This window comes from Emiliania huxleyi, assembly GCF_000372725.1.
Source record: "Emiliania huxleyi CCMP1516 unplaced genomic scaffold EMIHUscaffold_277, whole genome shotgun sequence".
NCBI lineage: Eukaryota > Haptophyta > Isochrysidales > Noelaerhabdaceae > Emiliania > Emiliania huxleyi.
In genome coordinates this window covers 1-15,349 of record NW_005199953.1, presented here as the reverse complement: position 1 = coordinate 15,349, position 15,349 = coordinate 1, and the positions used below count along the sequence as shown (strand labels likewise).

The following is a 15,349-nucleotide window of genomic DNA, read 5'->3' as shown; positions in this document are numbered from 1 at the left end:
CGGACGGGTAGCCTGGACTGTTTCTTTCAGCCAGAACCGCCTTGTGAGTTTGGACCGATTGCTCAGAAGCCGCTTCGCTCATGTGTTAAAATCCAGGCATGCAAACCTCTCTGGGGGCTCCAGGGCGGTGAGTCCCGTGCGGTGTCAACATCTCCGAGCACCCCCGCAGAGGTCTTAGAGTAATCCGAGAGCAAGCGGGGCGGGCCTTGCACAGCTTATCCTCCCTGAGGGGAAGGCCAGCCCTGGGCAAAGAAACCAGCACCTCATCGGGCTTCCCTGAGCGTCACAGCTCGGTGATCGCGCCGGCCGGACACCACTGTGACGTCCGTTCCGGGCATTTGAACGCGACCTTCGGGGGCGAAGACATGGGCTCTATGGCTCAGACTGGACTCCTATGGGTCCCTTCTGATGCCCTAGGCCACACCTGGGCCTTACCCGGGGTCCTAGGGGCCGGGCAGGGTTTGCCCCCCGAAAGTGGCCCGGGGAACCTTAAGCGAGCGGCCTGGCCGTTGGAATGGCCGAGTATCCGAGAGGCGGCAGCCTCTGCCCTCGCGGGTGCGCAGAGCGCACCCCACCGCCACCGGCCGGTCCCAGGCTCCAGGGGAAAGTGTGTATATCTCTTTCTGGGTCATAGGTCATAGGTTACACACTAAACGGGTCGATAGGTGCGGCAGAATCCATTGGTCCGTGCAGCTCGCGGCAGTACCACTGGTCGCACTTGTCGCAGCCCACCGGCATCGTCGCCTGGCCGTATGCTCAGCTCCTATGGGGATTCGCTGCCCCAGTATAGTCGTTTTACACGCGTCAAGATGGTGTTCTCATGGTCTTCCATCACCACGCGGTATGGCTCACGCCCTGGGCAGCGGCTACTTTCAAGTGCCTGCAGAGCCCTTGTGTGTGCAGAGGGCACGCAGTGCTTCCACTCAAATACGAGGACCGTGGGTCCAATTTTGCACCATTCCTTTGAAGACCAATCTTGGCTGCCCAGGATCTCGCAGTCGAGCCCCTCCGTGTCCACGACGAGCAGCCCGATGGGTGGCATGCTCTGCTGCCGCAACAAGCGGAGCAGCGAGCCACAGCTGACATTTGTGGCCCGAATGGAGCGTCGCAATGTCGAGACGTCGAGCTTTGACCCCGCACTCTGCCAGCTCACCAGGGGCACCAAGTGGGACTCGATGTGCTCAACGTTGAACGAGCCAATTTGGCTCACCCAGTGAGGAAGTCCGGCCATCGCTGGGAGGGAGAAGAAGGGGCGGGGTGTGTTGGAGCCGGCCGCATCCAAATCTTTCGCACCGAGGGGACAAATACCCGCATTGACGACGCTCACTTGGTCGGGTGGCACGTGCGGCGTGGGGTTGGCCTGCACCACTTGCGCGCGAAGAGCGGCGGACACAATGGGGCTCGCCTCGACTAGTAGCACACGCGACCACGCAACGGTGGCCACGGCGGCATACACGGGGTCGTTCGAGTCGCGGCCGAAATGGTGAGCACCGATCACGACGAGTGAAGAGGATGCAAGCAGGTCGGCGTCGATGTTCATCTTCATTCGTAGCCGCAAGCACACCGGGGTCGTGCAGCCTGGCATAATCTGCTCTCGAGGGTCGCAGGAGCAGTTGTATTGCTGGTTGGGCAGGCGGCTTATAGGGTAACCACAGTGAAATGCAGAGTCGCCCGTGCAGCGGAAAATACCGCGGCAGTTTCGCACCCAAACTCGCCGGCCCGAAGGATCGTCGCCTGCACAGCCAAAGGTGATACCGGGCACGCATGCTGCCTGGCTGTGCTGCTTGACGAGTGTCACCGAGCACAGGCCCTCGCGATGCGGTGTGCGTGGCCTTCTTGCCATGCGGCGGACGCATTTGCATGTGTACGCTGGCCGTCCAGGAGGAAAGCCACATGCGAATCGTGCATCCTCGTCCTGCGCGCCGCAGCGAAAGTGGCCGCGGCAGCCTCGAGCCCACACATCCCCGTTGCTGTCACAGCCAAATGACTTGCCAGCAATGCACGCTGCATTGCTATGTTGCTTCACCAGCGTGACAGAGCACGATCCCAGGCGGTGCGTGCGGTCCTCCCACGACTGCTTGGCAGCAAGCTGCCCGAGATGTGCAAGCATGCTGGCGAGTGACGCATGTCCCTGTACTCGAGTGACTTGTATGTATACAAGTTGAGAGAGGGAACGCATCTCCATCGCTTCGGTGAAGGGGGTGAACCGTGCCATCCTCGATCGCCGTGCTAAGCTCGCTTCCGAGCTCTCACGCCGCGCGTAGGGCCCCTAGGGGCCTAGAGAACACAACCCCCTCTCTCTTTTCTCCCAGTAAGCTAAAAGTACAAGTTGTGCAAAGCTCGCTTCCGAGCTCTCACGCCGCGCGTAGGGCCCTTAGGGGCCTAGAGAACACAACCCCCTCTCTCTTTTCTCCCAGTAAGCTAAAAGTACGTACAAGTTTGCGCGTTAGCATTGGGAGGAGGACCCGCTCGGGTTCAGAGAGAGCGGAGCGCGAGCGGCGCCACAGAACGCCCTTAAGAAAAAAGAAAGCAAGGCGGTAGGGGTCGGGAGGGGAGATTTGGGGTCGGCCAGAATAGCCCGTGTGCACGCTTTTTTGCTCTCCACGCATCCTCTTACATGCTTAGAACACACGGGCAGCGCCACGACTCACAAAAATAACGGCCAACCGGACGTGCGATCTCGCAAAACCTCGATTTTTTCTCGACAGCGCCCGTAGGCGGCGAGATCTGTGTGTGATACACATACCTCATACGTCACCGTGCCGCGCGCACGCCCACCGCGCCGTTTATTTCATAACACAAACGGCTCCAGACACACACACACACACACGCACACACACACACACACACACACACACACACACACACACACACACACACACACACACACACACACACACACAACGGACTGAACCACAGCGCTTTGCGCCCCAACTCTCTCCCGTATCATATCAACGTCCGCCGGCGCCTCGCACCTGTCGACCTCCCCTACTCCCACCTCCACCGCCAGCCTTGCTGCGCCCCCGCCCCCGACGACCGGCGCGGCGGAAGCTCTTCCTGCGAGCGGCGGCCAGAGGCGTCCTGCGACCGCCGTCCGGAGGCGCTCGCCTGCGAGCGGCGGCCAGAGGCGCGCCCCGCCGCCGACTCGACCGACGAGCGGCGCGACAGGCGGTTGAATACCCCGGCGGCGTCCGTGACGGCCCTGGTGGCCGGCCGCGCCGCCTGCCAACGCGCTCGTCGGCGGGCCGCCGCGAGGTGTTGCGCCCGCGACTCCGCGGGGTCCTCGCCGAAGCCCACGCCGAGGTCCTCGCCGGTGCTCTGCCAGACGAGGGCGTCGTACGCCGCGCCGACTCGCTCCATCTGCTGCGCATAGCCTGTTCGCATCCCGCCAGGACGGGTGACTGCAATCGTGTCACGCTTCAGCCTTCCTCTCCCAACCGCACGAGAGCACCGAGGCTCGACAGCCCGGCAGGGAGGGGCGGCACGACGACCTATCGACAGAGCTCCCCGCCGTGAAGAGACGCTGTCTCCAGACTCACGCTCCGGGAGGGAGAGGCGCCACGGCGACCGTCGGCCCCTCCTCCTCCTCCTCCTCCCCCCCCTCCAGCGCGCCCTCCCCCGCGTCGGCCAGCCCCCGCGGCCACGACAGCGCGCGGGGCGCGACGGCGGCGCGTCGGTACACGGGCACGCCCTCCCCCTCGCCCCCCAGCATGGCGGGCGAGGAGGCGTGCTCGGAGGCGGAGAAGCGTCCAGCGCCCGTGAAGGACAGAGGCCACGTCTTCCGCACCTGACCAGTGAGCTCGTCGGTGAGTCTACACCTCGCCCACACACCCCGCCCACACACCCCGCCCACACACCTCGCCTCTCTGTCTATCTCGCACCTCAGCCTCGCCCTTGCGCCGCGGGCACAGCAGCGCCGCGTGCGCCACCCGCGAGCCATACACCTGCGCGTGCAGTGCGAGCAGCCGCACGGGCTCCTTGAGCGCCATGCCGCCCAGCCTGTTCGTCAATGGCTCGCTTTCATTCACGAGTCGCACGGGCCCGTTGAGCGCCATGCCGCCCAGCCCGGCGCGTGCGAAGCCGGAGTCCCTCGCAACGAGGTCGAAGGCCGCGGGGGCGCCGACGATGGTGAGGAGGACCGAGCCACGCCGCACCGCGCGCAGCTCAAAGTCTGCGTGCGTCGCGCCGTACCTATTCACAGCTGCAGGTGTGAAGAGACGCTGTTCACACCTCCAAGGTCTGCGTGCGTCGCGCCGTACCGCTGGCGGAGCTCTTCGACGAGGCTCTCGCCTACTCGGCCGTTCAACACTCACTCAACGGACAGTGAGCCGCTGGCGGACCCCCCTCGACCAGACTCGCGCCTAGAACTAGACACTTGAATACTCAAATGAGAGTGCGCCGCTGGCGGTCGCTCTTCGACCCGGCCCGCCATTGGCGCGCGTGATCTCAAAGCCGTCCCGCTCGAAGAGGGCGATGCGCCACACCGCCGTCAGCCGGTCGATCTCGAGGTCAGAGTCGCGGAACGAGGAGAGGCCGCACGTGCGCCGCAGGTAGCCTCGCAGGTGCATCTTTGCGCGCGCGAGGCTGTCGGAGTCTTCGTCGGGCGAGGCGAGGGCGGGGAGCTCGAAGGAGAGGCAAAAGGGGAAGCGGGTGCCGTCGTACAGCTCGGGCACCTACCGCCGCAATCATGACACGCTCGGCGACAGCTCGGCTACCAACACATCGGAGATCGGAAATGGATAGGGCACCCCGGCAGGCACCAGCCGGATGCCTGCCTCGCAGATCGCCTCTGTAGCGGCCGCGTCGGGGTCTCGCAGCGTGAACCTGTTCACAGCTGCAGGTGTGAAGAGACGCTGCCTCACACTCACCGCTGCCGCGTCGGCGTCTCGCAGTGGCGCACTTTTGGGAGCGGGCTGGCCTGCCGTCCCTCGCCGTCGTCGGCTTGGTGTCAGCCGTCACGGCGAAGCGCCCGAACTCGAACGCCTGGAGGATAGATGAGGAGGCGAAGCACAGTCAGACCAACGACTCGGACACCGGCGCGTGATACGGCGGGGCGCTGGACGAGTGATGCTGCCGAGAGATGTCCGAGGTACAGCCGAGATGCAGCCGAGATAGCCACGGCTCGAACGCCTCTCGGTCAGAGCTAATCTCGGCTAATCTCGGCTAATCTCGGCTAATCTCGGCTAATCTCGGCTAATCTCGGCTAATCTCGGCTAATCTCGGCTGTTCTCGCCTCCCGGTCAGAGCGGCCAAGCAGCAGGCTCGACCACACCGCCTCGCCGAACAGCCGGGCCGCCTCGTCCTCCACGCGGCTCGCCCAGCAAAAGACGGGGCACGCAACGCGCGCGTGCAGCAGCCTCGCCAGGTTCGCGGAGTGGCACCTACTGACCGCTAGAGTGTGAACAGGCGCAGTGCACTTTCTTTCTGTGCCGCGCGAGAGGGAGTGTCGAGGAGGGTGTCGAGGACGTGTCCAGCAAGTGACGAGGGAGTGTCTGGGAGGTGTCTAGGAGTGGCACGAGTTGAGGACGGCGCGCTCGAGCGAGGCCGGGGCGGCCAACACGACCGGCTCGTGTGTCACCACCTATGGGGAGAGATGGGGAGGTTAGGGCTAGGGTTAGGGTTAGGGTTAGGGTTAGGGTTAGGGTTAGGGTTAGCACCTCTGGCGCGTTGCCGCGCACGAAGACGGTGCTGCCCCGCCGCATGTGGCACGCGAGGTGCAGCTGGGTGCAGTCGCGGAGGAGGCCGGAGAGCTTGTCGGCGCTTGGGTTCTCGTGCACCAGCACCTAGGGTAGTAGTAGCGCCACTTCAAGAAGCGGCAACTCGCATACTCTAGATCACCGACGCCAGGCGACTGAGCGGGGCGAAAGGGTTTGGGTGCTCCGCATGCACCTCGCCCGGAATAAGCCGCTGCAGCAGCGCCACCTCCGCTCGCGCTTCGGGAAGAGAGGCTCCGCCGCTGCTCTCGCTGACCGCAATGATGACGGTGGGGCCAATACTCGGTGGGGCGGGCTGACTGCCCCGTCTGCCCTGCCTGCTCTCCCTCCCATGCGGGTCGCCTCCCCTCTGCCGCTCTCGAGGCGGCACCTCGGCACCCGACGGGAAAGGCTCGGCCCGAGTTCCGGTCCAGCGCGGCTCGCCGGTCCAAGTGAACCGGACGGCGTCCTCCGGAGATGAAGTGCGGTCGTCGTCGTCCGACAGAGTCGAGCCTTTTGGAGGCCTGTTCGCCTCCTCCTCGTCGCAAGCTTCCGATGCCGTCGCCTGCAGCGCGCTCACTGAGCCGGCCTTCCGCTCTTTGCTGATCTGGCCAGCGAGCCTCGCAAGAGCCTCGTACGCGGTGAGGCCAATGCTAGGAGCCCGCTCCCACTGCGGCGGAGGCTCAGTGATGACGACGCTCAGCGATGACGCACGCGGGCTGCTGCGAAGGCGGCGTGGCTGCTCCGGGGTGCTCGTGCCGCTTTGTTGGCGGCGCGGCGGGTCGGGAGTGCGACCGACGAAGCCGAAGAGGGTCCGCATCCCTGAGCAGCTGGGGAGCGCCGTCGCAGCCAAAGGGCGCGGCACCAGGCCAAGGATGTGACACGAACACGAAGGTATTAATACAATTCTATCACGCCCAAAAAACGAATTCGCATCGCTCGTCATCGCAAACCCTGTCAGCAGTTCACCATCGGGTACGTACGTAAGAGCTACATACACTGGAAAAAGAATTATACCACACGCCCCTCTCACAGAAAGAATGTATGCTCGTAACGTCTAACCGCCCGCCGCGCTAACTGACTCCTCATCACCTCCCTACGAACATACATATGTAGAAAGATGAACAACAGTCAGGCTCGGACTGGACACCAACGCGGTATGGGTGGACGCGAGACAGATGATGACGACACGCACGAGCGACACACAGGCACAAACAGGCTCACAAGACACAGAAAGAAAGCCGCTGGCGGTGATCTTAAGAGAAAGAACGAAGGGAGGAGACTGGTCGACTGCTCTCCTCTCTCTGTTGCACGAGCCGCGATCGGGAGCGGCGCCCGGCCAGTGGCGTCTACCTCTCGCGCGGCCGTCCAGACCCAGAGGTGAAGAGGTGGAGACGCTGCTCGACCCACCCGGATCGTGCTGAACAAGCTCCTCTTGTAGCTCGATCGGTCACACCGCCATCCCCGCCGAGGAGAGGGGGGGCGACACTGCTTCGGCAGCGTGCACCTCGATCCTGTACCGTGTTTGTTATGACCCCCCCCAATGAACACTCCAGTGAGGGAGGGCGAGACGATCGAGGGGTCCCGTACCACGCGGAATCGACCCTATCCAGTGCTCAAGTGCTCAAGGTGGAGAACTTTTGCCGAGCGGAGACCCTAGGCCCCTCTCGCTGTCGAGTCCGCTGCCTGGCGGAGGCTGCAGGCGCGCAAATGCGCAAGGGTATGGGTGTAGCCCCTATTGGGGCGCCGCCGCCCTCGGCAAGTACGTGTTCTTTGCGCCCTGGAGCGAGGACTCTGTGAGCCCACCTCGGCACTCTGCGAGGACGCTGCGGCGCCGGTTTCACAGGCCGCGACGCGTGATAGGTCTTGGTGTACGACTCTGAGAGCGGCGGCATCAGCCGGATCGACACCGCCTCGGCCGGTTTCGAGCGCGAGGGGGACAAGTACCTCGGCGCGGTCGCCGTCGGCAAGTGCGTATACTTTGTGCCCTACCAGGTGAGCAAGGTGGGTGGGGTCTGCTGCGCCTGAGAGGATCCTTCCCCACGGCATGTCACCCCTCCGTGACGGGCGTGAAGCGATCTATATCCACGGGGTCTTCACTGACAGTCTGGAGTCTAGCGTGCCTGCAGCTAGAGGCTAGATAGAGCCGAGACGCGAGAGCCAATAGGCAGACTAGACAGAGCCGTACCGGGGGAGAGGGTACTGACTGGGAATTCCCTTTTTGCTTTTACGGGGGAAGAGAGGACCCTGAGTTGACCAGGGGTTGTGCGCCGGGCCCTCCTGCTCGGCTCCAGCGAGTAGAGACAAGTCTTGTCATCAACAGAGTAGACGGATCTGACCTCGGGGCCGATGTGACCAAGCGCTGGTAGCGTGGTTTTACCTCACACCCATGATCTCACAGTGTGCCGGCAGTCGCCGAGCAGTGTCGCTCACACAAGCCGCAGCACAAGTGACTGAGGGCCAGTGAGGGCGAGCCCATCGCTGTCACAGCTGTGGCAGCCGCACAGTAGGCTGTGCCAACTGTGCAGAGTGTGTGAGCAGCAGAGGAGCTGCTCTCCAGGCTTCTGTCGCAAAGAGCAGCATGCCACCGAAGGCGCTGTCGAGGTCGCAGAGCGCGGCGAAGGTTGGAGGAAGCCGTCACCGACGAGCGCGTTGGACTTTTCACTCCGGACAAAGACGGCGACACGCACACGAGCTGCGGCCGTGTCGCCGTCATAGCGGCGAGGCGCGGGACGCGGTCTGTGGCGAAGCTGCGTACCCACCGGCGGTGTTGTTTTCACTATGGATTACGCTTTACGGGGCGGGGCGCGGGCGGCGCGGGGACCGGGGATGTAAGGTAAGGTAAGGTAAGGTAAACGTCTCCACACACACAAAGTGGTGGGGCAAGGGGGGGCGACCCTCGCATCTCCACGCCCGGACACGGGCAGGAGCCCCACGGCATTCAAAGTGCAAGCACCGGCCCGGTGCCGTGGGTGAGCAACCTGCACCCCACTCCCTCCCTCCCAGACACAGGACCCACACACAACCCCCACAGCGTGGACGACTACGTGTTCAGAAACACCAAGCAGCGAGGCGAGGGTGAAGGGGTAAGGGGCTGTGTGGGGCAGAATCTACATCTGACTACTCCATCTAGCCTGGGGGGTCGGAGGAGGGGGGGGGGCAGAAAGGGTAAGATATGGTTGAAGCCAGCTAGCGGTCGGACGCCCTGTCGTCGGAATACTCCTCGGAGCCGGTGTCCTCGTCGTCGTCCTCGCCCGACGCGGAGATCGGGCGAGAGGTCTGCATCGCCTCGCCGGCTGTGAACCTGAACACGGCGTCGGCCGGCGCCGAGGCGCCGGCGGCCGTCATCAGGTGCATGACGAATCTGTCGCGGCATGCCGCATCTATCTCTCCATACTCGGCCAGCTCGGTTGCGAGCCAGTCCGAGGCGACGGTCGTCGCCACGGTCCCCTGGGGAACCTTGGCGTACACCTTGCTGGGGCCGCGCCGATATCCGTCGTCCCTCTCCGGGGGCAGCGAATATTCGACCTCTATTTTGGACCCGGCCTGGCTGCGCGTCTGCGCAGCTGCAGTCCGCAGCCCGGCCATCACGTACTGGATTCTCGCGCAGCTGCGCCCGCGGGGCCTCCGCGCGCTCGGCCTCGCTCGCGGCGCGCTCGCCAGCCTCCTTCGCCCGGCGCGCCTTCTGCCGGGCCTTCTTGGCCTTGCGTGCCGCGGCCCGAGCCGCGAGCTGCTCCTTGGTGAGCTCCTTCTTCTTTGGCGCGGTGCGCTCGACGTACGAGCGCTCCGCCGCCTGCACCGACGCGCGGTCGCCCGCGGCCTTCTCGTGCTTCAGGTCGATCTCGATGGTCGCGTAGCCAGGCCTTATCAGCCTGACCTGCGACGCACCTGCGATCCTTGCGACCATCACCGCGTCCTCCAGTTGCACGCGATCGGAGCCATTCCAGCGTCCGCTGCGCATCCCCGGCGGCACGACGGTGGCCGGCGCTTGCGCACCAGCCCCGTCCGCCACCGGGTCCGCGGCCGCGGTCCCTGTCATAGCTACGCGTGCCATGGATCGGCGGTTACAGTAGCATGTGTTCCGGACCGGGGATACATGATGATGCGCCGCCGCCGGCCGCGGTGTTGGGTGTTGCGTGTGTTTGCACATGCCATGCACACATGCACATGCACACACACTGCTCTGCAACCGTATTGGGGGGCGGAAACACGTTTTATTAATTCAATTATTATATAAGTTGATTCACGCGAGGGTAAGCACGTGAGCCGGTGAGGCTTCAGAGTACAACCCGAGCTCCTCCACTGCCACGAATGCCCTCCTCACCGCTTGCCGACAGCGCCGCAGAGCTCGCGACAAGTCCAGCAGCGCCGCCTCCACATCGTCCCACTGCGAGCCGGCATCCCGCTCCACCACGCGCACCAAATGCGCTCGCAACGCCCGGACCCCGTCTGCGGCCGCCGCAGGCTCCGCACACCTCGCTCTCACGAGGCGACACAGCTCGTCACACCCCAACGTGCCGCCCCGCAGCCTCACCTCCTCGGCCCCCTCTGGTGACCAGAGGTGGCGGCGCACCTATCTCCACATGTCCATGTGCATGTGCATGTGCGTGTGCATGCACATGCACATGCACATGTCTCACATGTCTCCCCGTGTCTCCACATGTACATGTCTCCCCGTGTCTCCACCCCCTCTGGCGGCGGGAGGTGGCGGCGGGCGCACCCAGCTGAGACGCCCAATCGCCGCCTCGAGTGTGTCAGCAGGCCTGCAGGACATGTCTCGGACATGTCTCGGACGTGTCCTGGACGGGTCCTCGAGTGTGTCTGCAGGCCACCCCGCGGCCGCCAGTGGGTCGCCGCCGTCCCCCGCCCACGCCGCGCAGGCCGCGGCGAGTCCTCGCCGCCGCTCGTCTCGCCCTTCGCCCGCGACGAGCGAGGCGGCGCGGAGGGCGGGCATCCTGCGCCATCGGCACGCGGTGTGTTCAGAGCACCGCGTGAGTACGAGGGAGGCGAGTACAAGAGGTGCCGCGGACGACGGCCTCTCGGGTGATCTCGAGTGGTCTCGGGTAATCTCGGATGATCTCGGTTGATCTCGAGTAATCTCGGGCTCCTGCCCGCGGCGTCCTCGATCCACAAGTGCGCGAGGACCACATCCGCGAGGCGCGCCTGCAGGACACGTCTCGGACATGTCTCGGACGTGTCCTGGACGTGTCCGGCGCGCGTCTGCGAGAGGGCGCCGCCGCGGGCCGCAGCCGGAGCAGCGTGTGCAGCGCCCCCGCCCACTCAAAGGGAGGGTCCACCTAATCACAATCACCGCACCTCTCCCCACACCTCCCTACCTCTCCCCGCATCTCCCCACATCTCGCCACATCTCGCCACACCTCGCCACATCTCGCCACATCTCGCCACACCTCCCCACATCTCCCCCACATCTCCCCACACCTCCCCACACCTCCCCACACCTCCCCACACCTCCCCGCACCTCCCCGCACCTCCCCACACCTCCCCACACCTCCCCACATCTCCCCACACCTCAAGGGTGATCGTCAGGTGCGCTGACGAGCCGCCGGCCGCGGCGACTGCGCGGTGAGGCCAGCCGCGCGGGATGAAGAGCGCGTCGCCTACCTCCCCAAATCTCCCCAGATCTCCCCCCCCACACCCCCACACCCCCCCACCATCTCGCGGTCGCGGGAGGGAGAGCGCGTCACCGGGCCGCAGCTCTGCGCCGACGCGCGGGCGCACGCCAGCGATCGCGGGCGGGCGGCGCGGCGCGCGCAGCCGCGGGAGCGCCTCGCCGCAGCCGGCGCTCCACACCTCCCACCGCTTCGCGCCGGAGAGCTGCAGCACCAGCACGTCGTGGTCGTCGTAGTGCGCCTAGAAGGCTCCTAGAAGGTTCCTAGAAGGTTCCTAGAAGGCACGTCGTGGTCGTCGTAGTTGCGCCGCAAGGCCCCGCGCGCTCGGCGGCGTCACGTACAGGTTCGCCCCAACCTCGCTCGCCGGCCCGGCCGCCTACCTCCCCGTGTCCGTCTCCCCATGTCTCCCCACACCTCCCCACATCTCCCCACATCTCCCCACACCTCCCCACATCTCCCCACATCTCCCCACATCTCCCCACATCTCCCGGCCGCCTGGGAGACGGCGGCGCAGAGCCCGGCCACGCCCGTGTCGCGGAGGCCGGCGCCCCGGACGGCAAGCGAGAAACCTAGAAGGTTCCTAGACGGTTCTAGGACGGCGAGCGAGAAACCTGTCTCCACATATCTCCCCATATCTCCCCATATCTCCCCATCTCTCCCCATCTCTCCCCATATCTCCCCATATCTCCCCATATCTCCCCATCTCTCCCCATATCTCCCCATATCTCCCCATATCTCCCCATCTCTCCCCATGTCTGCTTCTTGGGCGAGACACCGTCGTCGAGCGCGGCGCGGCAGATCGCGGCGGTCACCGCGCTGCCATCGGGCAGCCTGCACACCTCGCCGCCCTCGCCGCTCCGCACCAGCCGCACGTCCTGCCCGTGCCTAGAAGGTTCCGGGAAGGGTCCGGGAAGGGTCCGGGAAGAGGGTCCTAGCCTCACGTCCTGCCCGTGCCGAAGCGGGCCGAGCAGCCCCGCCGCCGCACAGCCGGCGAGCGCGCGGCACGGGTGCGTCTCGTCCCATTCCGCCTAGAAGGTTCCGGGAAGCTTCCGCGAAGGTTCCGCGAAGGCGCGGGTGCGTCTCGTCCCATTCCGCCGGCGGCAGCGGCTGGCACCGCTGCAGCCACGCGTGGAGCGACGCGCCGGGCGACAGCCTACAGAAGGTTCCTAGAGGGTTCCTAGAAGGTTCTGAGAAGGTTCTAGACGCGCCGGGCGACAGCCTGGCCAAGCCAGGGAGCAACGGCCGCGCCGCGCCGCGAAGCACCTCGGCGTCGGCGCACACCTCGGCGCGTCCCAGCGCCGTGCGGAGGATCGCAGGGAGCGGCACCCGCGGCGAGATCGCAAGCTGCGGCGAGATCGCAGGGAGTGCGAGATCAGCCGAGATTGCGAGATCAGCCGAGGTCGCGAGCTGAGGTCGCGAGTCGGCGGCCGCCGCCGCCGCCGCCGCCGCCGCCAGATAGCCGACAGCAAACGCGGCGTCGCTGCGCCGCCTCCCGTCGCGGCCAAGGAGGTGTCTCCGCGCTGCAATGGCCGCGATGGCCGCGTCGAGCAGAGGTGTCGGCGGCGGTGGCGACGGTGGAGGAGTCGAGGAGGCGTCCCGCCGCAGCAGCCTCACCAACAGTCGCAGCGCGCGAAACCAGAGGGAGGGATGCACCGAAGAGTGGGCGGCAGCGCTGCGGGAGGGAGAGGCGGGGCCGCCACCTTTGCTGTCACTGCTGCCGCCACCTTTGCTGTCACTGCTGCCGCCGCCGGTGCTGCAGCCAGGAGAGGCGTCGCCGCCGGTATCGCTCTCGCTGCCGCCGCCGCCGCCGCTGTCGCTGTCGCCGTCGCTGCCGCTCTCGCTCTCGCTCTCGCTGCCGTGAGCATGGGTGTGAGTGAGAGCCTCGAGCAGCGCCGCGACTGCGCCGAACTGAGTTAGCGCTGCAGCACCGGCCCACGAGTCGGCGAGGCGGTCCGCAGCTCTCGCCGCCTTTCCCTGCAACGCTGGCCCAAGCGAGCTCGGCGCCAGAAGTTGCACGAGGGCCGAAACGACCGGCGGCGACTCGGCCAGTGCCACGCAGGCCTCGAAGGATCGGCTGGCCGTTTCGACGACGGCTTGACAGCCTGCGGCGGCGCGGCGGCGGCTGCCGCTCCGGAGCTCGCAGCTTAGGCTGATCGTCTCGTCCTGTAAATTCGATGTCTCGCCGCCGGCGGAGGGGGGGTTCTCGAGGCACGACCCCCTCTCGAGGTTCTCGAGGTGGATATCCTTTGGCCGCGTTGGGTAGCGAGGATTGGTGTAACCCGAGCCACGGAGACGACCCCCTCGGAGGGGGCGGGACGAGGCGTACCCCGAGGGCCCCGCTCTGTCCCGGCAGCGGCGCGCGCGCGCACACACAAAGACGCTGCCCCCTCACACCCCGCACCGCACATACACACCCCTCGTGGCCGTTCTTCAGTCTGCGGCGAGGGCGCGCTGCACCGGGCCGACCTGCGGCCGTCGCTACGAGCGGCGGGGCTCAACGCGGGGCAGCGCGCCGACGACGTCGAATGCGCCGCCCGTGGCATCGCGGCGCCGACGACCAGGCTCAGAGGATGACCCCGGGTAAGCGTTCCCGTGCCTCGACAACTGCCGCTGGTAGGCGCGCCGCGCCGAACCATGGCGGGCGCGCCGCGGCCGCGCGCAACCTTCGTCACAATGCCAACCGCGCGCGGCCGTCGACCAGCAAGCACACGCCTCGACTCGGACACAGTGTTCCGGGGGCAAGGGAGAGGGGCTGGCTCCTAGCCCGAGAGGAGAGCTTCCGAGAGCCACTACAAGACCACGCACGCATCATCCCGCGGCCTGGCGGTCGGCGGGATTGCAACCAGTCTTCGCGTGCCGCCTGTCGTTCGCTCGGGCGCCTTGGGCGTCGGGGTGGCGAGCAGGGGACGCGGCTCTGAGCGCCCAGCGACGCGTGCCGGATGGAGTCCGGCCGCGGGTGACTAGGGAAGTTCGCTCAGGATGTGTGGCAGCCGCCCCGTTGGCTGAGTGTCTTGTCTTGTGGTTCTGTGTGTCGCTCCTGTGTGACCGTCATCGCCCGTCCTGCGTCCACCCATACTGTGCCGTACTAAAGTCTGTGCAGCTGTGAACAGCAGCTCCTGAGCACGGCGCCGCAGGCGCCTGTTGATAGGTCCAGGTGATAGCCCTGGATGGGCAATGCATACGCCTAGTTGGACCTCAGATCGCCCGACCGCGTCCCGGTGCTCTGCCGTCGGATTTGTCGGATTTGTGACGCCGCCGCACCGCGCCGCGGCCGGGGGCCCTCCGGAGGCCGAGGATGACCGTGGCGGACCGGGACGAGCTCTGGGAGGTTCAGTGTCAGTGAGTATATTGTAGAGACCAACCATATACACAATATCTCTCAGTCTAGCTAAGCCAGGGGAGGCGATGCCGGGGCCGTACAGCAGCTTGATGGTGCTTCGCCGGCGTGCGTCCCGGAGCGGTGCCGGACGGGCGGTCCGTGGGAGGAAAACGAGGGACAGCGCCGACGGCGCTCTGATTCGACTTTTAACTTCAAACAAAGACAGTGGCACGCGCCGCAGCGCGGTGCATGCCACTGTCAGGAGCGGATCCGTCAGTTAGTCGTGTTCACGCCGGGATCGTGTCCCTCACAAGCTGCACAGACTTTCGTACGGCACAGTACCGCGTTGGTGTCCCAGTCGTTGGTCGGACTGTGTTTCGCCTTCCCATCAATGTTCGTTTACGTTGAGGTGATGTGGAGTCTGGCCGCGCGGCGGGCGGCGGGACGGACGTAAGATAATGAACGATGATGCGATCCGGCGTAACAAGCGCGATTGCACAAAGGGTGGAAGAGGGTCTGGCCACCACGGGGCGAGGGAGGCGGTGGGCCAGATGCCGGATCCGCTGTGCGCGTTTGTCGGTCAGGGCGCGGCGCTGGCCGAGCGCCATCGTGGCGGCGGTGCTGCATCAACCCTCGCGGCGGAGCGGGCGGCGCCGATGCTCGCGCCGCTCGGCTACCACATGAACAGGCGGAGTTCGAGCGAGACA

The 15,349-nt window shown here is 65.8% G+C and overlaps 4 protein-coding genes across 4 annotated transcripts; 1 reads left to right on the top strand and 3 right to left on the bottom strand.

Moving 5' to 3' along the window:
* Positions 1-642: 642 nt before the first annotated feature.
* EMIHUDRAFT_238821 (hypothetical protein) lies at positions 643-2,110 on the bottom strand (the record flags this gene model as incomplete). Its single annotated transcript, XM_005776563.1, has 4 exons — positions 643-744; positions 836-890; positions 972-1,233; positions 1,309-2,110. The coding sequence occupies 4 exons, from the start codon at positions 2,108-2,110 to the stop codon at positions 643-645; spliced, it is 1,221 nt and encodes a 406-aa protein (XP_005776620.1).
* Positions 2,111-2,767: 657 nt separating this feature from the next.
* Positions 2,768-6,513, bottom strand: EMIHUDRAFT_457817 (hypothetical protein; the record flags this gene model as incomplete). The annotated part of the gene is made up of 10 exons (XM_005776562.1): positions 2,768-3,374; positions 3,452-3,491; positions 3,882-4,191; positions 4,260-4,290; positions 4,421-4,673; positions 4,749-4,824; positions 4,901-4,983; positions 5,679-5,783; positions 5,890-5,995; positions 6,152-6,513. The coding sequence occupies 10 exons, from the start codon at positions 6,511-6,513 to the stop codon at positions 2,989-2,991; spliced, it is 1,752 nt and encodes a 583-aa protein (XP_005776619.1). The 3' UTR covers positions 2,768-2,988.
* A 2,369-nt stretch (positions 6,514-8,882) lies between these two features.
* Positions 8,883-9,747, bottom strand: EMIHUDRAFT_238818 (hypothetical protein; the record flags this gene model as incomplete). Its single annotated transcript, XM_005776561.1, has 2 exons — positions 8,883-9,239; positions 9,289-9,747. The coding sequence occupies 2 exons, from the start codon at positions 9,745-9,747 to the stop codon at positions 8,883-8,885; spliced, it is 816 nt and encodes a 271-aa protein (XP_005776618.1).
* A 186-nt stretch (positions 9,748-9,933) lies between these two features.
* Positions 9,934-11,716, top strand: EMIHUDRAFT_367776 (hypothetical protein; the record flags this gene model as incomplete). Its single annotated transcript, XM_005776560.1, has 8 exons — positions 9,934-10,266; positions 10,414-10,456; positions 10,526-10,648; positions 10,801-10,856; positions 10,928-10,990; positions 11,223-11,291; positions 11,379-11,564; positions 11,631-11,716. A coding segment is annotated over one exon (177 nt), but the record flags the coding sequence as incomplete, so codon positions are not given.
* Positions 11,717-15,349: the final 3,633 nt, after the last annotated feature.